General features: G+C 36.3%; 1 protein-coding gene across 1 annotated transcript in view; it reads right to left on the reverse strand.

The window, feature by feature from the left end:
- The window catches only part of LOC129004074 (probable aminopeptidase NPEPL1), an 80,054-nt gene that overhangs the window by 34,004 nt on the left and 29,847 nt on the right, over positions 1 to 16,203 (reverse strand). Inside the window, exons 4-7 of the mRNA XM_054432465.1 lie at positions 8,388 to 8,654; positions 4,550 to 4,774; positions 2,423 to 2,725; positions 382 to 558 (exon numbers count right to left, since the gene is read on the reverse strand). Coding sequence (XP_054288440.1) covers positions 382 to 558; positions 2,423 to 2,725; positions 4,550 to 4,774; positions 8,388 to 8,654 — 972 coding nt within the window. The remainder of the gene's footprint in view (positions 1 to 381; positions 559 to 2,422; positions 2,726 to 4,549; positions 4,775 to 8,387; positions 8,655 to 16,203) is intronic.

A 16,203-nucleotide genomic window follows, 5' to 3' on the forward strand; every position in this document is an offset into this window, starting at 1 on the left:
TGACTTTGAGTTTATAACTCAAGCAATATGGGACATTCATTGTAGGCCTAGATGTATGAATTCTTAAGCAAACAAAAAACTCTGTGAACATTTTAGGCCTACTTACAGGTGATTGTTGTCTCAATTTAATTTAATAAAATATTTTAAAATTCATGTCTTCTTTTTTTCCTTATTGGCCAACCTAATCTATGTAACCGTAATCAATAGCAATGCAGTTATCTTATTGTATAAAGATTAAATAAAGTTATATAAGTTCATAAGTTATATGTGTTATTAAATGAATTTTTAACAGGTATCGGTATCGAGTGCGGAATCGAAAATCGAAACCAAAGTTGTAGAATCGGAATCGGTTTCGGAATCACTAAATATTACGTTACTCACAGCAACAGAATTCTTCATGTCTGCTATAGCAGATGTAAACTCGCTGAAGTGCAGTTCTGGACAGTAGACGATAGGGAATGCCAAGTCACCAGACGTTCGGCCAGCTGTTACCACATTGTTCTCCCACTCAGAAGAGTTGGTCAGTACAGCTGAATGATACTTTCCAGTGCTGATAGCCTTAAATCATGAAAGTAAAACGTTTGATGCACAGAATAAGCCAACATTTTCAATACGATTTTTGGAGAGGATAGGAGGCTTACCTGAATGGGAAAGAGTCCAAAATGGCACAGGAAACACAAAACTACTTTACACTATATACACAAAACATTAGAATAATTCACTGTCACTGACAGCATTTTCAACTAAGGGAGAGAGAGTTTTCTACATGTCCATTTTTGTGTGTATACAGTATAGTGCAAAGTTGTGTGTTTCCTGTGCCAGTTTGGACTCTTTCCCATTTAGGTAAGCCTGCTATCCTCTCAAAAAATCCTAAAAACCTAGGCCCTTGTGCTCTATGTTACACCCTTAACCTAAATCTCCAATAGTTATTTGTGTAACACATTATATTTTTCCAACAGTTACTATAAATCCTATAAATAATTAGTCTTTGAAACACTGTACAACACGTTTTTAGGTTATGTTGTTATGTTAAATCCAAATATCGAACGAAATGGGAAACACTGCACCAGCTGATCGTAGTCGTTATATCTTTAAGTGCTGCCAACTTATTTTCAAACGTACACAGATTACGTTCATAATGAAAGGACGCTGTTTTGTGTTGTTTGGTTGGAATACTGGTGTGTGCCAAAGTAAGGCTTTCTGTACTATAATCTGTGCAAGGAAGCCCACTTTGTCGGGTGACTGTAAGAAAATATATTTTGTGTTTATAAATCCATTTCAAGGGGAAGTGAAATTGCTAATTAAGAACTGTTTAAGGTGTTCAGCTAGCTCATTTTGGAAAATTAGATCAAAGGTTGATTCACACATATCAGTCCAGTCCAATCAAAGTTCGGTTACAATCCAGTCACAGTCCAGTCTCAGTTGCATCTGTAATTTCTCAATTCTCAGTCAACCTGTCACTCACTTGATTACAGTCAGTTTTCTGTCCCTTTATTTACAGTGATGTTACATTTAAAATTTTAAAATTAAAACACAATATTCTATCAAATTGTTATCGTCCTTTTTGTTGATTGTTATAAACAGTACTTAAAATACAAACACAACCGTTTGGATAAAAAAAAAAAAAACACTATTTTCTAACCTCAAACACATCAGTCAGTCGTCCGAACAATCCAAAAATATCGTTGAGAAGAAATATGAAAATGTCTGACAGACGCCTGCAGAGCGACTGACGGACCTGCGCTGGATGAGTGTAGATAACGCAACAGTAAATCCATTAAAGAATGTTTTGGTTGACTGTGACGTGACTGATGTGACTGAACTGTGACGTGCTGATATGTGTGAATCGACCTTAAAGGGGATAACAGGTACATAAAACATAAAACTAGTTGTTTTTCTAGTGTACAACTTTTTAGTAGATTAAAGATAAAAGTCTATCTCCTTCCATAATAATTTAATTTTCATTTCAATCTCTTAGAATGAAGTATTCTTGAAAATAACATTAGTAATATGATTTAACAAGGAAAAACTAGCCTTGCCACTATTCCAATTAAAAAAAATAGCTCACTATACCAGTGAATGCTATATCTTGAGTGTCATTAACACCTTTGAATATAAGTAATAACTATCTCTAGTTCAAAACAGCATAAACCTTTTAGTAAAATAACAAAATATAATCAAGTATCAAGTTCATAATAAGACAGGAGCTGCAAAAAAACGAATTTGTGAAATGGAAAAAATCAAATTCAAAAACTCAATAAGACAGTTGTCCTTAGGTTGAAGATGGCAGCCTTTTAACTAAGAGTAGAGATTGTACAAAATGTAATCACCATTATTTTGAAATGAAAATCCTGTGATATTGTTGTCATTGAGAAAAATTACTGTGGTATGAGTTAAAAATAGGATTAACAAAAACACATACCTGGGCCCCAGTAAGAGTAGCCATGTCCAAGATGAGGTCAGCTTTAAGGTCGCGAGAGGCGTACACGACTCCGTCAGCCAACACCAGACGACCCTCGGCATCTGTGTTGTTGATCTCTACAGTCCGGCCGGAGTAGAGAGTGTGAACGTCATCAGGCCGTGTAGAGTCAGGACCCACAGAGTTCTCAGCCAGACAGAAGACAGCATGCAGGTTCTGGGAGAACCCTTGCTTCACTGTGGCATAGAACGCACCTAGAATGGCTGCAGCTCCTCCACAGTCACGTTTCATCCCAGGCATATCCGTCTGCAATTATTTACAAGCCTAAGTAATCAAACTTCACTTTTACACAAAGGCATTTCTGCTCAAATGATATTACAGTAGATTTCCTCTTATCCGGACTCCTCGGGACCAAGGCCAGTCCGGATAACGGGTTTTCCGGTTAAACCGACGTCCCCAAAAACTCATTAAAATGGACTGTTTACTGTGATATTCGACTTAAATTTAGGAGAGCATGATTATTATTCTTGTATTGAGTATTTCAACATATTGTGTTCTATTACTCAGATAGGAATTAAATAACTTCTTGATCAGCATTGTACGTGTTATTAAATTTACGGAAAGTAAATAAAGAGACGTCTTATAACACTTAAAACATATATTTACGCTTATACTGTTGCTCACAAGATGGTAAATATACAAAAAGATGGTAAGTGGTGATCGATTTCAATTGGAGTGTCGAGTAAAATATAGGTTTCAAGTGTTATAAGATGTCTCTTTATTTACTTTCCGTAAATTTAATAACGCGTCAAGAAGTTATTTAATTCCTATCTGAGTAATAGAACACAATATGTTGAAATACTCAATACAAAAATAATAAAATTATTCAAACTGCCTCAGAAATTAAAACAATAAAATATGGAGTACCTCAAGGGTATATTCTAGGGCCATTGCTATTTTTGTGCTATTTAAAGGACAAAAGCAGTGCCCTAGTATGTAGAACTAGAAGTGAATTGTCCCTGTATGCTGACGATGCTAATTTAATGATTTCCTCTCCTACACTGGAACAAACAGAAATTTCTGCTTTCCTAGAACTTGGAAATTCGGACAGTTATCTGGTGTGCCAAAACCTAAAATTAAATAACAAAAAAACTAATTTTATCACATTTAAAACACCACAAAATCAAAATTCTAATCACCAAATAATAATGCATGACTCACAACTTATTGAGCCAAAGACCAGCACAAAGTTTTTGGGTCTAACAATAGATCAAAATTTGAATTGGAATGAGCATACAAAAAAAATAGTTTCAAAAATCAACTCTAGAATTTTTGCCCTTTCAAAAATGTCTCTCTACTGTGATGTTAAAACTTTGAAAAACATTTACTTTGCATATATTCATTCGCATATTTCCTTTAGTATCTGTCTACAGTAGACTCCCTCTTATCCGTACTCCTCGGGACCGAGGCCAGTCCGGATAGCGGTTTTTCCGGTTAAACCGACGTCCCCAAAAACTAGTTAAAACGGACTGTTTAAGAGCATACTGTAGACAGTATTTGACTTAAATTTAGGAGAGCGTTTACATGACCACTGGTCTCAAATCTTTCCCACGAGAACAGTCGTTTCAGTACTGCCCACTTCCTGCCGATCTAGTCCGGTTAAACCAATGTGCTGATAAAAACTGTCTGGTTAAACAGATGTCATTTCCGCCGAGTGTAGTCCGGTTAATCCGATGTCCGGTTAAAAGGTATCTGGATAAGAGAGAGTCTACTGTAAGTACTCAATGACATTTTTACTTCTGAGAGTCCAGGAAAGATGGAGTAAAATGTACATACTGATTGTACTAAGAGCTCTTGCTATCACCACCAATAACTGCCATTATTGGGGATTGATCAAACTGAATTAATACATAACAGGAATTAAACATACATGTATAAAAATGCATTTGAAACAAATGGGTTACTAGAAAAATAATCAAAGCCAAAATTCTCTTCCTTACTCACTTTAGATTCATTCTGTAAATAAAACTATATTAATAAAAACTACTGGTCAAGGGAATGGATCAGAATTGCCATTAGATTAGTTCCCTTATTATATCCTGTATTCAGGAATGGACGGGATTGTATCACCTTTGACTTGATGCTAAGACCGCCGCTGTCGTAGACAATGCCTTTGCCAACCCAGGCGATGGTCTGAGTTGCACCTGGGGGTTGATGACTCAACACTGCTAGAGCTGGGGGACAGTTGGCTGCCTTGCCCACACCGTAGATCCCTCCCATTCCCTTCTCTCTCAGCTCCTCCCCTCGGATAACAGACACATTGACATTCAGCAGCTGCGCCACTTGTTGTATCTCCTGGAACACCCAGATTGTAAGTAAATGTATTTGGAGAAGTTATAAGCAGCTATTATTTTAACCCTTTCAGTGCTATGCAACAATATATTGTTGTCCGTATTTTTCCTTTGTATTTGTTTGTGGCGTGGTTTATTATACTTTAATAAAAAAATACACCCGCCGCAGCAAACCAGCAGACTAAGCCAATTTCCATTTGCCTGATTGGATTTACACTAAAATTTCTCCTTAAAGATATCACATTTATTCCCTATTTAAAATAACACTAGTTTAACGAGTACTTAGGTTTGCTGCAACAGGGAGGGTAAAAAGGTGTTTTTACCTAACCCGCCATGTTAAACTTCCCTATCCTAAGCGTGATGTATACAACTTCCTTACTTCTCGAGTGATGTAAAGTATCAAAAAACTCACTCGGTGATGTAATGAAACCCATTTAAATAACATTGAGGGGATAACTTAAAAAATATAACTCTATGGAGCCAACGACGTTTAACGCTAGAAATCAGCTGTGTGCTTGAATTTTATTGTTATGTTTTGAAAAATTTTCCTAACCTAGCTTTTGTTTGTAACTGAACGTTACTGTTAGAAGATGAGTGAAATGGATAATGAAAAATATTGTTCGTAACCTCCTGTATATTGTCGGGTCAGGTAAAATCTTGTACGTTACACGTTACGCAAGAGCGTGTTTACATCACTTAGGTAAATTATGCAACTTTCACTGCGTGATGTAAAAACGCTCTTACTACACTTGTAATGTAAATAGCTATTTTTTAGTTTAGTATGAAATGAATGCATTTTCAAAATTTGATCAAAATTATGTTCATAAACAAGCAAACTACAACAGTTTACTTATTCTCCATAAGAATAACATGGGAATTTTTAATTTACAGTTTTTTGGAATTTTCTCTGTAACCATTAGGCGCATAATAACGCTTCAATATACTAAATCATTTGTTTTTTTTAAGCTCTACATAGCTCTTATAGGTTTGGAAAGAAAATGCTAAATTTTAAGTTTTTAGGGTCAAAAATGGGAAAACCAATTTTTACCCCATAAAACCCCTGTTCCCATAGACCGATCATACTGGTTCGCGAACTCGTTCAAATAAACGTAGGTTTACACGTTTGTAACAAATTTCATCAAAATCGGATGATTTTTGCTTGAGTTATCGCGCTAACGGACACATATATAAATAGTTCCGCCATTGCTTGCAACACGAACGCACAACACGAACGCAGACAAATACTTATTGCGTTTGCTATTTTGTTTTGTAAAAAGCAAGAGCGGTTCCCTGATTCTGTTTACTTATCAGACTTGGATACGATAAATAACTGAGATCGAACGATAATTTTGAGCTGGCATGAACTACGTCGGTTGTCTTATTCAGAATTCAAACATGATACGAACAACAAAACATTGACCATGGCAACTTCCTTAAAAATATGAGATTTTACATGGAATCGGTATCAAGAATCGTGAGTAATATTTCAGAACTGGTATAGAATCGAGAAATTCTGTTATGGGCCTATCCCTATTTAAAATACAATTAATATCTTACTAGGATATAATTCAAGCTATGACCTTGAGTTTTGAGACTGAGTTTGACTTTTTTCCAGCTATACGTGGATCGACACAGCTTCTACCCTGTTACATGCTTCACGTAATTATAGAACTGGCGGCGAGTCGGCGTATTCTGTCAGCAGACCTGAGATTCGATTCTCGAATCTGGTTAATTTCTAATCTGAATCTTCCGTAAATATACATTCACTATACAATTTTTCGGATAAATTGGCTCAAAATTGTTAGAACTATAAATATCCTCGAAAATAAACGAACATAATGATAATAGTTGGAATTCACGGAAAATCCCCGAATAATACCATTTTCACGCATGTTTCCCGGTTTTTTCACGGCGGTTAAAATTCACGCATAATTACTGATTTTCCTAGAATTCCCGGTCGCTGACAACCCTGTATATCAGCTACTTTCACTATATTATCTCTTAGGGGGGAGGACGGACCACGAGGAGTCAGACAAAATTCTTAAATAGCAGCATAGGTCGAGTTTGGCATCTACTTAAAGGTCATAGTTAGTAGAACATATTGCTGCAAACCCGAACTCAAACGGACAATTGAGTCAACAATGGCAGCCGTTAAAATATTTCTTGAATCTGCCATTTTGAATCTTTGAGCAGCTGCCATTTTTTACTCAGTTGTTCTGTTGAGCACAAATTTGCGGTATTGTATTCTACTATTTAAGACCTCTAATATGATGTGCATATCGACCTATGCTTTCGTTAATGATTTTCTTCCGAATTCTCGTGGAGCCCCTTGAGGAGCAAAGCAAATTCAATGAACTTTTGAACAGCTGTCATTTTTGACTCAGTTGTCCTTTTGAATTCGAGTTTGCTGAAATGTGTTCTACTAACTAAGACCTTTAATGTGATACCAAACTCGATCTATGCTGATATTTAAGAATTTTGCAACAGCTGATAAACGTTTTAGCAAACCTCAGGGGTTGAGCTATTTTTTTAAAGGTTGGAACTAATGGAGGGGATAATTTCTTCCCCTAAAACCATCTAAATTTTACAAACGTAGTATAAAACAAGTAGACTTCTCATGTCATTGTAATATCTGAAGACAGTTTTTTATGTGTGGTGACATTGAGTGATAGTCGACAAGATTTGTTTCTTTTATTTTAGGGTTAATGTTATGATTTGAGCTTTTCTGTTCAATGTAAGTAATTGTTTATAATTATTAGGTCTTTGTGTAACAAGAAACAAAATACAAACAAAAATAACAAGCCCCAACATGAAAAAGACAGAACTAACACTTGAGCATCAAATAGTCTGAATCTCAACCACAACTGACATGTGAATGTTCCCTTATTTGTTAGTCAACAATAATGGTTGTCAGCATAGTGTATTTTTTATATCTAAATTTATCAATATTTCTTGGCTTAAATTTGTAGATGTAGAGGAACTGAATTTCAAAAAAGCAATAAAAACTAAGGCTACCAAGCCTCAATCAGGAGAAGACAAGGTAAAAAGAGTACACAGATCCTGAACGCTTGAAAAAAATTTGGAAAAATGTGCCAACGTCGTCATGCGCTATCACTGCAAAATCACTAAAAAATGCCACAGAAATTTGGAGTTTGGGCATCATCATCGTCTCCTGTGGTCACGGAAACGTCATTGTTGTCACCCACGGGTCGAATACTTCATTGTCGTCACCCGCGGTCAAGAAAACGTCATCGTTGTCTCCCACGGTCACAGATACGTCATCGTCGTCATGCGCGATCGCGGCAAAATTGCCAACAAATCCCACGACCGTTTGGACATCATCATCGTCTCCCGCGGTCATGGAAACGTCATCTTAATGCGTGATAGCGGCAAATTGAAAACTCCCGGTAAAATACAAAATTCACGCATAATTCCCGTTTTTTCCCGGTTAAAAAAAATCACCCATAATTCCCGGTTTTCCCGGTCGGTGGACACCCTGGTTAGTGATTTCCACTTTCATCCTTTTTTTTTAAACAATCTACACAGTTACTTGCTAAAATAGGCTACATCTCATTCATAAAGCAAGTTTACAAATTAAACTTGGCTGAGCAACTCACATTGACAAATATGTCAACGTTCATCTCGTTGCAGGGAGTGTCGACGATGCGTGCGGCTAGTCTGATTCCGTCGGCTGCGGACTGCAGAGCTGCAGCCTCCTCCCTGGTCACCATGGACACTGACCCGTCTTCCTCTAAGACTAGGAACTCCACCGTCACTGTCACAGTGGTGTTCTCCATGACTCGGGCAAACTTGCGAGAGTACAATGGAAATGCTCTCGCCACAGCACATCCTGACGCAAATACATCCTTCCTTTCGCACACCACCTTCAAACACAATAATCAAATTAGCCAGCTGGTGTAAACCAAGAGTTTTATGATGTACAACATGATTTTAAAAAGCCATAAAAATAGCACCAAATTACCAGAGCTTAAACAAAATTAACATGTAGTAAACTATGTGATTTACACTGTGATTCTGTATGTGTAACAAAATACAAAATGCTCCGTGCAACAAAACAAGATATCCTATACTCTAATACGAGCAAGGTTTGCTTGTATGTATGTATGTATGTATGCTTGCACCAAGATCTCGAAAACGGCTCCGACGATTTTCTTCAAATGTTGTAAATAGTTTATTTCTGGCATAAAAACGAGTTTACTGCAGTTAGAACTGCCAAAAAAAATTTAATTACGTAGAAAAATGCAACTGAAAATCAATTTTTTTTTTAACATTAGTCTTATGGGTTGCTAGGTAACCATGTTGGCTGAATTAAATAACAAGTAAAAAGTAAACAACATACTTGAAATTGTAGCATGTGTTCATAATAAGCCAACTACCCACAGTATACAACAAATTACAAATACAGTACAAAAGGTAAAACATCACATGTTAATATCTAGCAAAGATTATACTGAAGATTACTCGATACATTGTAGTCAAGGGTAGCAGTGCGAAGTCTGGGATCTGTTTATGACGATTAGATCAAAGTATCTGCAATTCTTAAAATGCTATAGGAAGGGAAGGAAAAAGGCCCGCGACGTAGGAAGTGGTGAGGAAGTAGTTAATGATATGGGAAGGGAGGGAAACAGGTCCGTGACGTAGGAAGTGGTGAAGGTAGTAGTCAAGGCGAGCAGTCGGGAGTGTGGGAACTGTTTATGACGATTAGATTGAGGTATTTGCAATCCTAAAATGCTATGGGAAGGGAGGGAAACAGGTCCGTGACGTAGGAAGTGGTGAAGGAAGTAGTCAAGGTGAGCTGTCCGGAGTGTGGGAACTGTTTATGATGATTAGCTTAAGGTATCTGCAATTCTTAAAATGCTATAGGAAGGGAAGGAAACAGATCCGCGACGTAGGAAGTGGTGAAGGAAGTAGTAAAGGCAATCATAAATGCTATGGGAATAGAGGGAAACAGGTCTGTGACTTAGGAAGTGATGAATGAAGTAGTCAAAAGGCGAGCAGTCCGGAGTGTGGGAACTGTTTATGACGATTAGATAAGGGTATGGGCAATCCTAAAATGCTATGGGAATGGAGGGAAACATGTCCGTGACGTATGAAGTGGTGAAGGAAGTAGTCAAGGCGAGTAGTCCGGAGTGTGGGAACTGTCTATGAGGATTAGATTGAGGTATCTGCAATCTTAAAATGCTATGGGAAGGGAGGAAAACAGGTCCAAGACGTAGGAAATGGTGTAGGACGTAGTAAAGGCGAGCCGTGTGGAGTTTGGGAATAGATTTATGTATCTCCAATACTAAGACTGCTTTCAGAGTGAACTAATGACTTTTCCCGAGCAAAGCTCGGTCCCCAGGTACTTGTTCTTAATAGTACATGAACTACAGTAACTGAATGTCAAAAATATGACCAATGTTGCTCCTAGTGATTATTGGTGTTACTTTTCTTAGATGAACTTCTAAGGGTATTGGGTTGAAAATTAAATAATCAAGCTGATAATCACATATTAACATAGACACTAGAGAACCCGTGCGGCTCAATGAGCCCCATAGTATGAAACATAACGCCGATGAAAACGTTATGCTTAAATTCGAGTAATTCTAGATACATCTTAGAGTTGTTTAAACACTTGTTAGAAACTAATTTTAAATATCTCTATTTGCGTCGTCAAGGTTCATCTACATTATTTCTGCTCTCAGTTTTAACTGATAACTTCTAATGAATGCTAAACGATCTGCTTAAATTCGAGCTAACATGTTGTAACAATGTTTTTCCAGCATTGAGAATTGAAGAAACTGTTGCCAAGACATCCCCCTAATCAAACGAATTTTCTCCGTATCTTAAAAAGTGGAGTGATATCAACCGTTTAATGTGTTCCATTTTTTACCCACAAACTATAGGTTATCAACTGGAAAGCCATAATCTGCTTTGAATAGGCTAAATAAAAGCAGCAACACCATTAATAGTTTGTTAACGTATTTTAACGTGTTGTTTGTTAGTCACAGTATATGCCCCGCATCAGAACGTTCTCACGTTGTTTAGTGTGGTTTCTCTTAATACCTGTCCCAAAGTTTTGAAAGCATGGATTCATTTATCGAAATAGGTTGGATAACTCTTGTAGCTATAAGAGTTGGATAGCAATTTTAATTTTCTCTTTTTGAACAGCGTATATTATTTGCCTCTCCTGAATCATAAAAATAAACTTGACTGTAACTACTCGATCGTTGAATACATAAACACTAATTCCTTCGCTTATGTCTAATATTGCCACTGAAATTCAGTAAAAAAACTTTGCATAAGTTTGTCCGAGGAACTGGCAACATAACCTAGAAGTAAACAACCCATTTGTGTTTTTTCTAAATTAAAGTAGAGCGAGTAATATAAAAGTATACAATAAAAACATAAGGTCCGCCAAGATTTGATATAATCTTACTACTACTTGAACTTATCAACTCAAGGCATTATTATGGTTTCTACTAAATGTTTTGAAATATCTGTCAGTGTCATAAGTAAAATTGTCTTGCATGCATTCATTTGATCTGACATTTATTTTGCCACAGTGGCAACACTATGTGCTTTGTATATTTTTCACGTCCAAAGTAAGTTACATAGCGGAACTGGCAAATATTATGGGAGTATGATTTATCTATGATATTATTCATCTCACCAAGTGAATGTGTATATAGATGTGTATCTGTTAGACCAGGCCTCTCTTTCTCTACTCTCCTTATACGCATAAGATACTTTATTATTAATTGTCTCCTCCTCCCGTTTTCAAATTTGTTTCTTTGAACTTCAGGCATTTTCCGTTCTTCCAACAAAACTGATTAACTGTTTAATTTGGTTTAACCTACTGAATATTAAAACATTAATAATTACTCACAAAAAGCTAATGAGTTTCTTTTTATAAACAGCTGTTTTTTGTTTTTAAATTTGTTCTATGTATTTCTTATGGGGAAAACCCGACCTTTGAGAGGGCCTAACGCCCTTAAGAGTAGAAATTTTAAAGTTCTAAAACCTTATTGCAAAACTACATATTGAGACGAATCTTTTGACACCTTAAACGTTGAAATTGGTCCACAAATAAGGGATGAGTTGCGTTAACAAAATACGGCTTCACGTATTATATATATAGATATATATTTAGAGGATGAATAAGGGCTGTGGAAGAAAACTACTGATATTTTATCCTTGGTCTGGTGATAATGGTTAAGAGACCTTAATCATAGATATTTAACTGATAGCCAGGGAATGTGAGTGTATGCCATAGTGTAATCATAGTCTTTTCCTAGGAATCATAGGTAACTAGTTCAATCTTGAGGAAAGTCAAGAACTTTGTGATGTTTAAAAGTTTAGCCAGCTGTCCTTGATATTTTTTCTACCATGGAAATTATCACATTGTCACACCTATAAACAATCATCGTCGTCTCCCGCGGTCACGGAAACGTCATTGTCGTCTTTGGCGGTCACGGAAACTTCATCTTTATGCGCAATCGCGGCAAATTGAAAATTCCCGGTAAAATACAAAATTCACACATAATTCCCAGATCAAAAAAATCACGCATAATTTCTGGTTTTCCATATCGGTGGACACCCTGACATAACAAACACGACACACACAACAATATATTGAAATAACTGGTCAACCAGACGCCCGCAATAGATCATGAGACCTGAAGATGTGCTACTTTAAAAGCACGAAACAGCTGTAGTCATCGTACTACCATCAAGGATTGTTTTGACAGCAAACAGGTAATCTAAACCTATATTAGTAAATAGCTATTAATAAACAGGCTTTTAATAAACAGACATGGTAAAAGTAAACAACTAGTTTTAAGTTGGTAGCAAAGCTACACAAGAAGGCATCTCATTAATTTCACATATATATGTTACACTCAATATTTCTACCCACTCCGCGACGTGGATAGTGTAAAATACCCACATCGCAGAGTGAGCATTTTATTTCGGACATTGTCCGAAACCAAATGCCCAGACCGCGTTGTGGGTAAACTGATTTACTCAAACGCCGAAGTCGAAACCTTCTTTGTCGATTGAGCAAATTCAAAGTACCCACAACGCGATGTGAGCAAAAGCGATTGCCCACGTCGGGTAGTGGGTATTTCTAGTTTGCGCAAACGCCGACTAGTAGTTTATAAACTGCCGTATACCAATAAATCTACATGAAATCCAAAATCACTAGGTAAAATAAATAAAATTTATGTTTTTGATTCTAATTATTTAATGTATAAATAGCATTTTAGAAAATGCAAGAAAACAGCAAATTACCGAATAGGAACAAATATAAATACCCCCGCCGCAGCAAACCTGTCGACTCAGCAAATTTCCATTTGTCTGAATTGATTTTCAATTAAATATATTTTAATAACATTAAGTTTAACGAGTACCTAGGTTTGCTGCTACAAGGAAACTAATAAAGTGTGTTTTTTAGTAAAATATTGATAGCTTAGTACAAAATAAATAAATTTGCCAAGTTTGATCAAATTATATCCATAAACAAGCAAACTACAACATTTGGCAATATTCTCCATATGAATAACATGGAAATTTTACAATTTTTTTTAATTTTCTCCGTTACTAATAACCGAACAAAAATACTTTTATATAGGCTACTAAATTATTCGGTGGGGGTAAGACCCACAGACAGTAGTTGACTTTGATTTTGTGCTCTTCATTTTTTTGCAGTTTTTATAATTACTTTATAAGTTTTTGTGTTAAAGTTTTAGTGGAAAGTGTGCAGTAAAATACAGTGCATCTAAACCTTATCTTAAAATGTTGCATATTTAAGGATATTTATGATAATTGAGGTAAAACATATTTTTATTCCTGTTTTTCAGCAGGTATAGAGTCTTATTCTTATCAGATAAGGTTAGCTGACCTTTGAGCTACCTCTGCTACCTCTACTGCTTCACTGCCTGCTGCTGAACTTTGACCACCTTATCTCTTCATGCACACTGTACATTGTTATCTGTCCTGACTGACAAGGAGTTTGTGTACAAAAATTGAGACACTTCTCAAAATAAACATTGCATCTGACTGAGAAATATTACGGTTATAATTATTTTGTCTTAATAATTAAAATTTATTCCGCTACTTGATTGCATGAGTGTATTGTGGTAAATCGGCCAGAGATAGAAGGAGCATATCAATTTTTAATTTTTAATTACACTACTAGCTCCATATATATAAATATATATATGTATTAATATTTGTAACAGTTGTTTTAAAAGATGGATTTCACTCTTCTAGCTACTAAGAACGGAAAACCAGAAATATTATTCGATAACCACAAATTCCGAGAAAGCTACATTTCTAAAAGTGGTGATGTGACTTGGAGGTGCTTGGGCAGATCGTGCAATGCTTCCGTAAAAACAGATGCAGACAGAAAGAATATTATTAATTCGTGCAACAAGCACAGCGGGCCTCATCCTGTCACTATGCGCTCTCTGTCTTCACCTCGAACATCTGAGGACTGTGTGTCTCGTACAAGCATACCATCACCCCTGTCACCCGCCCCCTCCCCAACGCCTCCACTCAGCAACAACACAACCGACAGCTCATCCTTTAGTGAATCGTCACTTTCACTGGATGAGACATATTTGGGACGGAAAATTAAAGACTAAAAGATGAAATTCATGCCTTAAAAGAGAGTATGAAACGTGTACTTGATCACTCTACCGAGTCTGACCAACGCCTGCTACAATATACAGATCAAGTTTTTGTCTCTGGCCTGGACAATTCCCTCAACTCTGAGTCTGTGCAAAAGCAAATTTGTACAATTGCTGATTTTTCAGTGCATTGTGAACAGTCACCCAAAATAGATATCTTCTCACAACTACCCCATGCTTCCGCGGCTGAGCTGATCGATCCAACATATGCTTCCGCGGCTGAGCTGAGCGATCCAACGCATTCTTCCGCTGCTGAGCCAGGCGTTTCAACGTGTGCTTCCGCGGCTGAATCAAATGACATTGTAATGAATCATGAAAATGTTGCAGTCAACAATGGGACAAGTGACATAAATGAAAATTGTTCTAGCTGTGTAAATTACAAGCAAGAAATTTGTACATTAAAAAGAAAATTATCTGAGATAATGAGAGAAAATACCCAGCTGATGGAAAATACATCTCACTACCCACTGTCTGATGAACATCTAAAAAAAGAATTAGAAGATAAAAATAACGTGATCAAAACCCTGATGGATCAAAATAATGAATATTTAACAAATATGAAGGTATTTGAAAATATTATTAAATCAGACTTTGATCAGATACTCATAGAAAACAAAAAGCTGAAAAATGAAGTAATAGAATTGAAAGCAGCTTGTGAGAACTATAATATGATGAAGAATAAGTTCACTGTGTCAAAAAATGGATATGAGCATGGGGGAAGAAGAGGAACTGAAACTGATGTTGTTTTGAGTAACCGGTTTGATATTTTCTCAGGAAGATGACTCAAAAAATGAACCATTATCTGTTAATACTTGCAAAAAAAAAAACAAAAAAAGTTGTTCAACTTCTAAAACCAATGTGATATCTCCAGTAAAAAAAAAAAAAAAACAGAAATTGTAATGTCAACTAGCCAAAAATCCAAAAATAGATTAGTCAGCAGGAAAAATAACATTCTGATTGTGGCAGATAGTCATGGCAGGGGGATTTCTTCAAACCTCATTGAAATTTGGAAATCAAGAGCACATAATATATGTAGTATATTTAAACCAAATGCCAAGTCCACCGAAGTAACCAACTGTATGAAAACGCTTTCTAAAGATTTTGGAAAAAAATACTATGTGGTTATAATGGGGGGAACTAATGACAAACTTTATTCTGATCATGAACATCTCATTAACTCATTGAGCAGAGTGTTAAACTCAACAACACATACAAATGTGATTATTGCTGGCATTCCATACAAGTACAATACACCATCTATCAACAATAAAATAACCTATTTAAATGTGGAAATAGTACAGCTAGTAGAGAAAAACTTGCATGCCCATTATTCATAATTAATACCAATACCATACCATAATATTATTATAATTAATAATAATGATACCTCTGGATGACCTGTGTCTTTATACCAGACATGGTCTCCATTTCAACAAGTTTCGGAAGAGAAAAATTGCATCTATGATTAAAGAAATCATACTACCAAAACCAACTGGGAATAAGAGCGAACGTCTATTTTTTAAAGAAAATAGTGTGGAGATTGAAGATGCTGACATGAGTCGTGTAATCGAACAGTATAAGGCAGATCCTACAGCGGCCTTTGAACATTCCATCTCTGCTGATCTTGGTAGCAAAAAGCATATGAGTGCGGGAGTTGCTGTTGCTTTTAGAATAGCCTTTGGAAGGCCTGAACAAAAGGACTACGTTGACGACAGCTTGACATGTCAATCTTCACAGACTG

The sequence above is a fragment of the Macrosteles quadrilineatus genome, unplaced genomic scaffold (genome assembly GCF_028750875.1).
Source record: "Macrosteles quadrilineatus isolate MER2022 unplaced genomic scaffold, UCM_ALF_1.0 Scaffold_1__1_contigs__length_201487025, whole genome shotgun sequence".
Classification (NCBI taxonomy): domain Eukaryota; kingdom Metazoa; phylum Arthropoda; class Insecta; order Hemiptera; family Cicadellidae; genus Macrosteles; species Macrosteles quadrilineatus.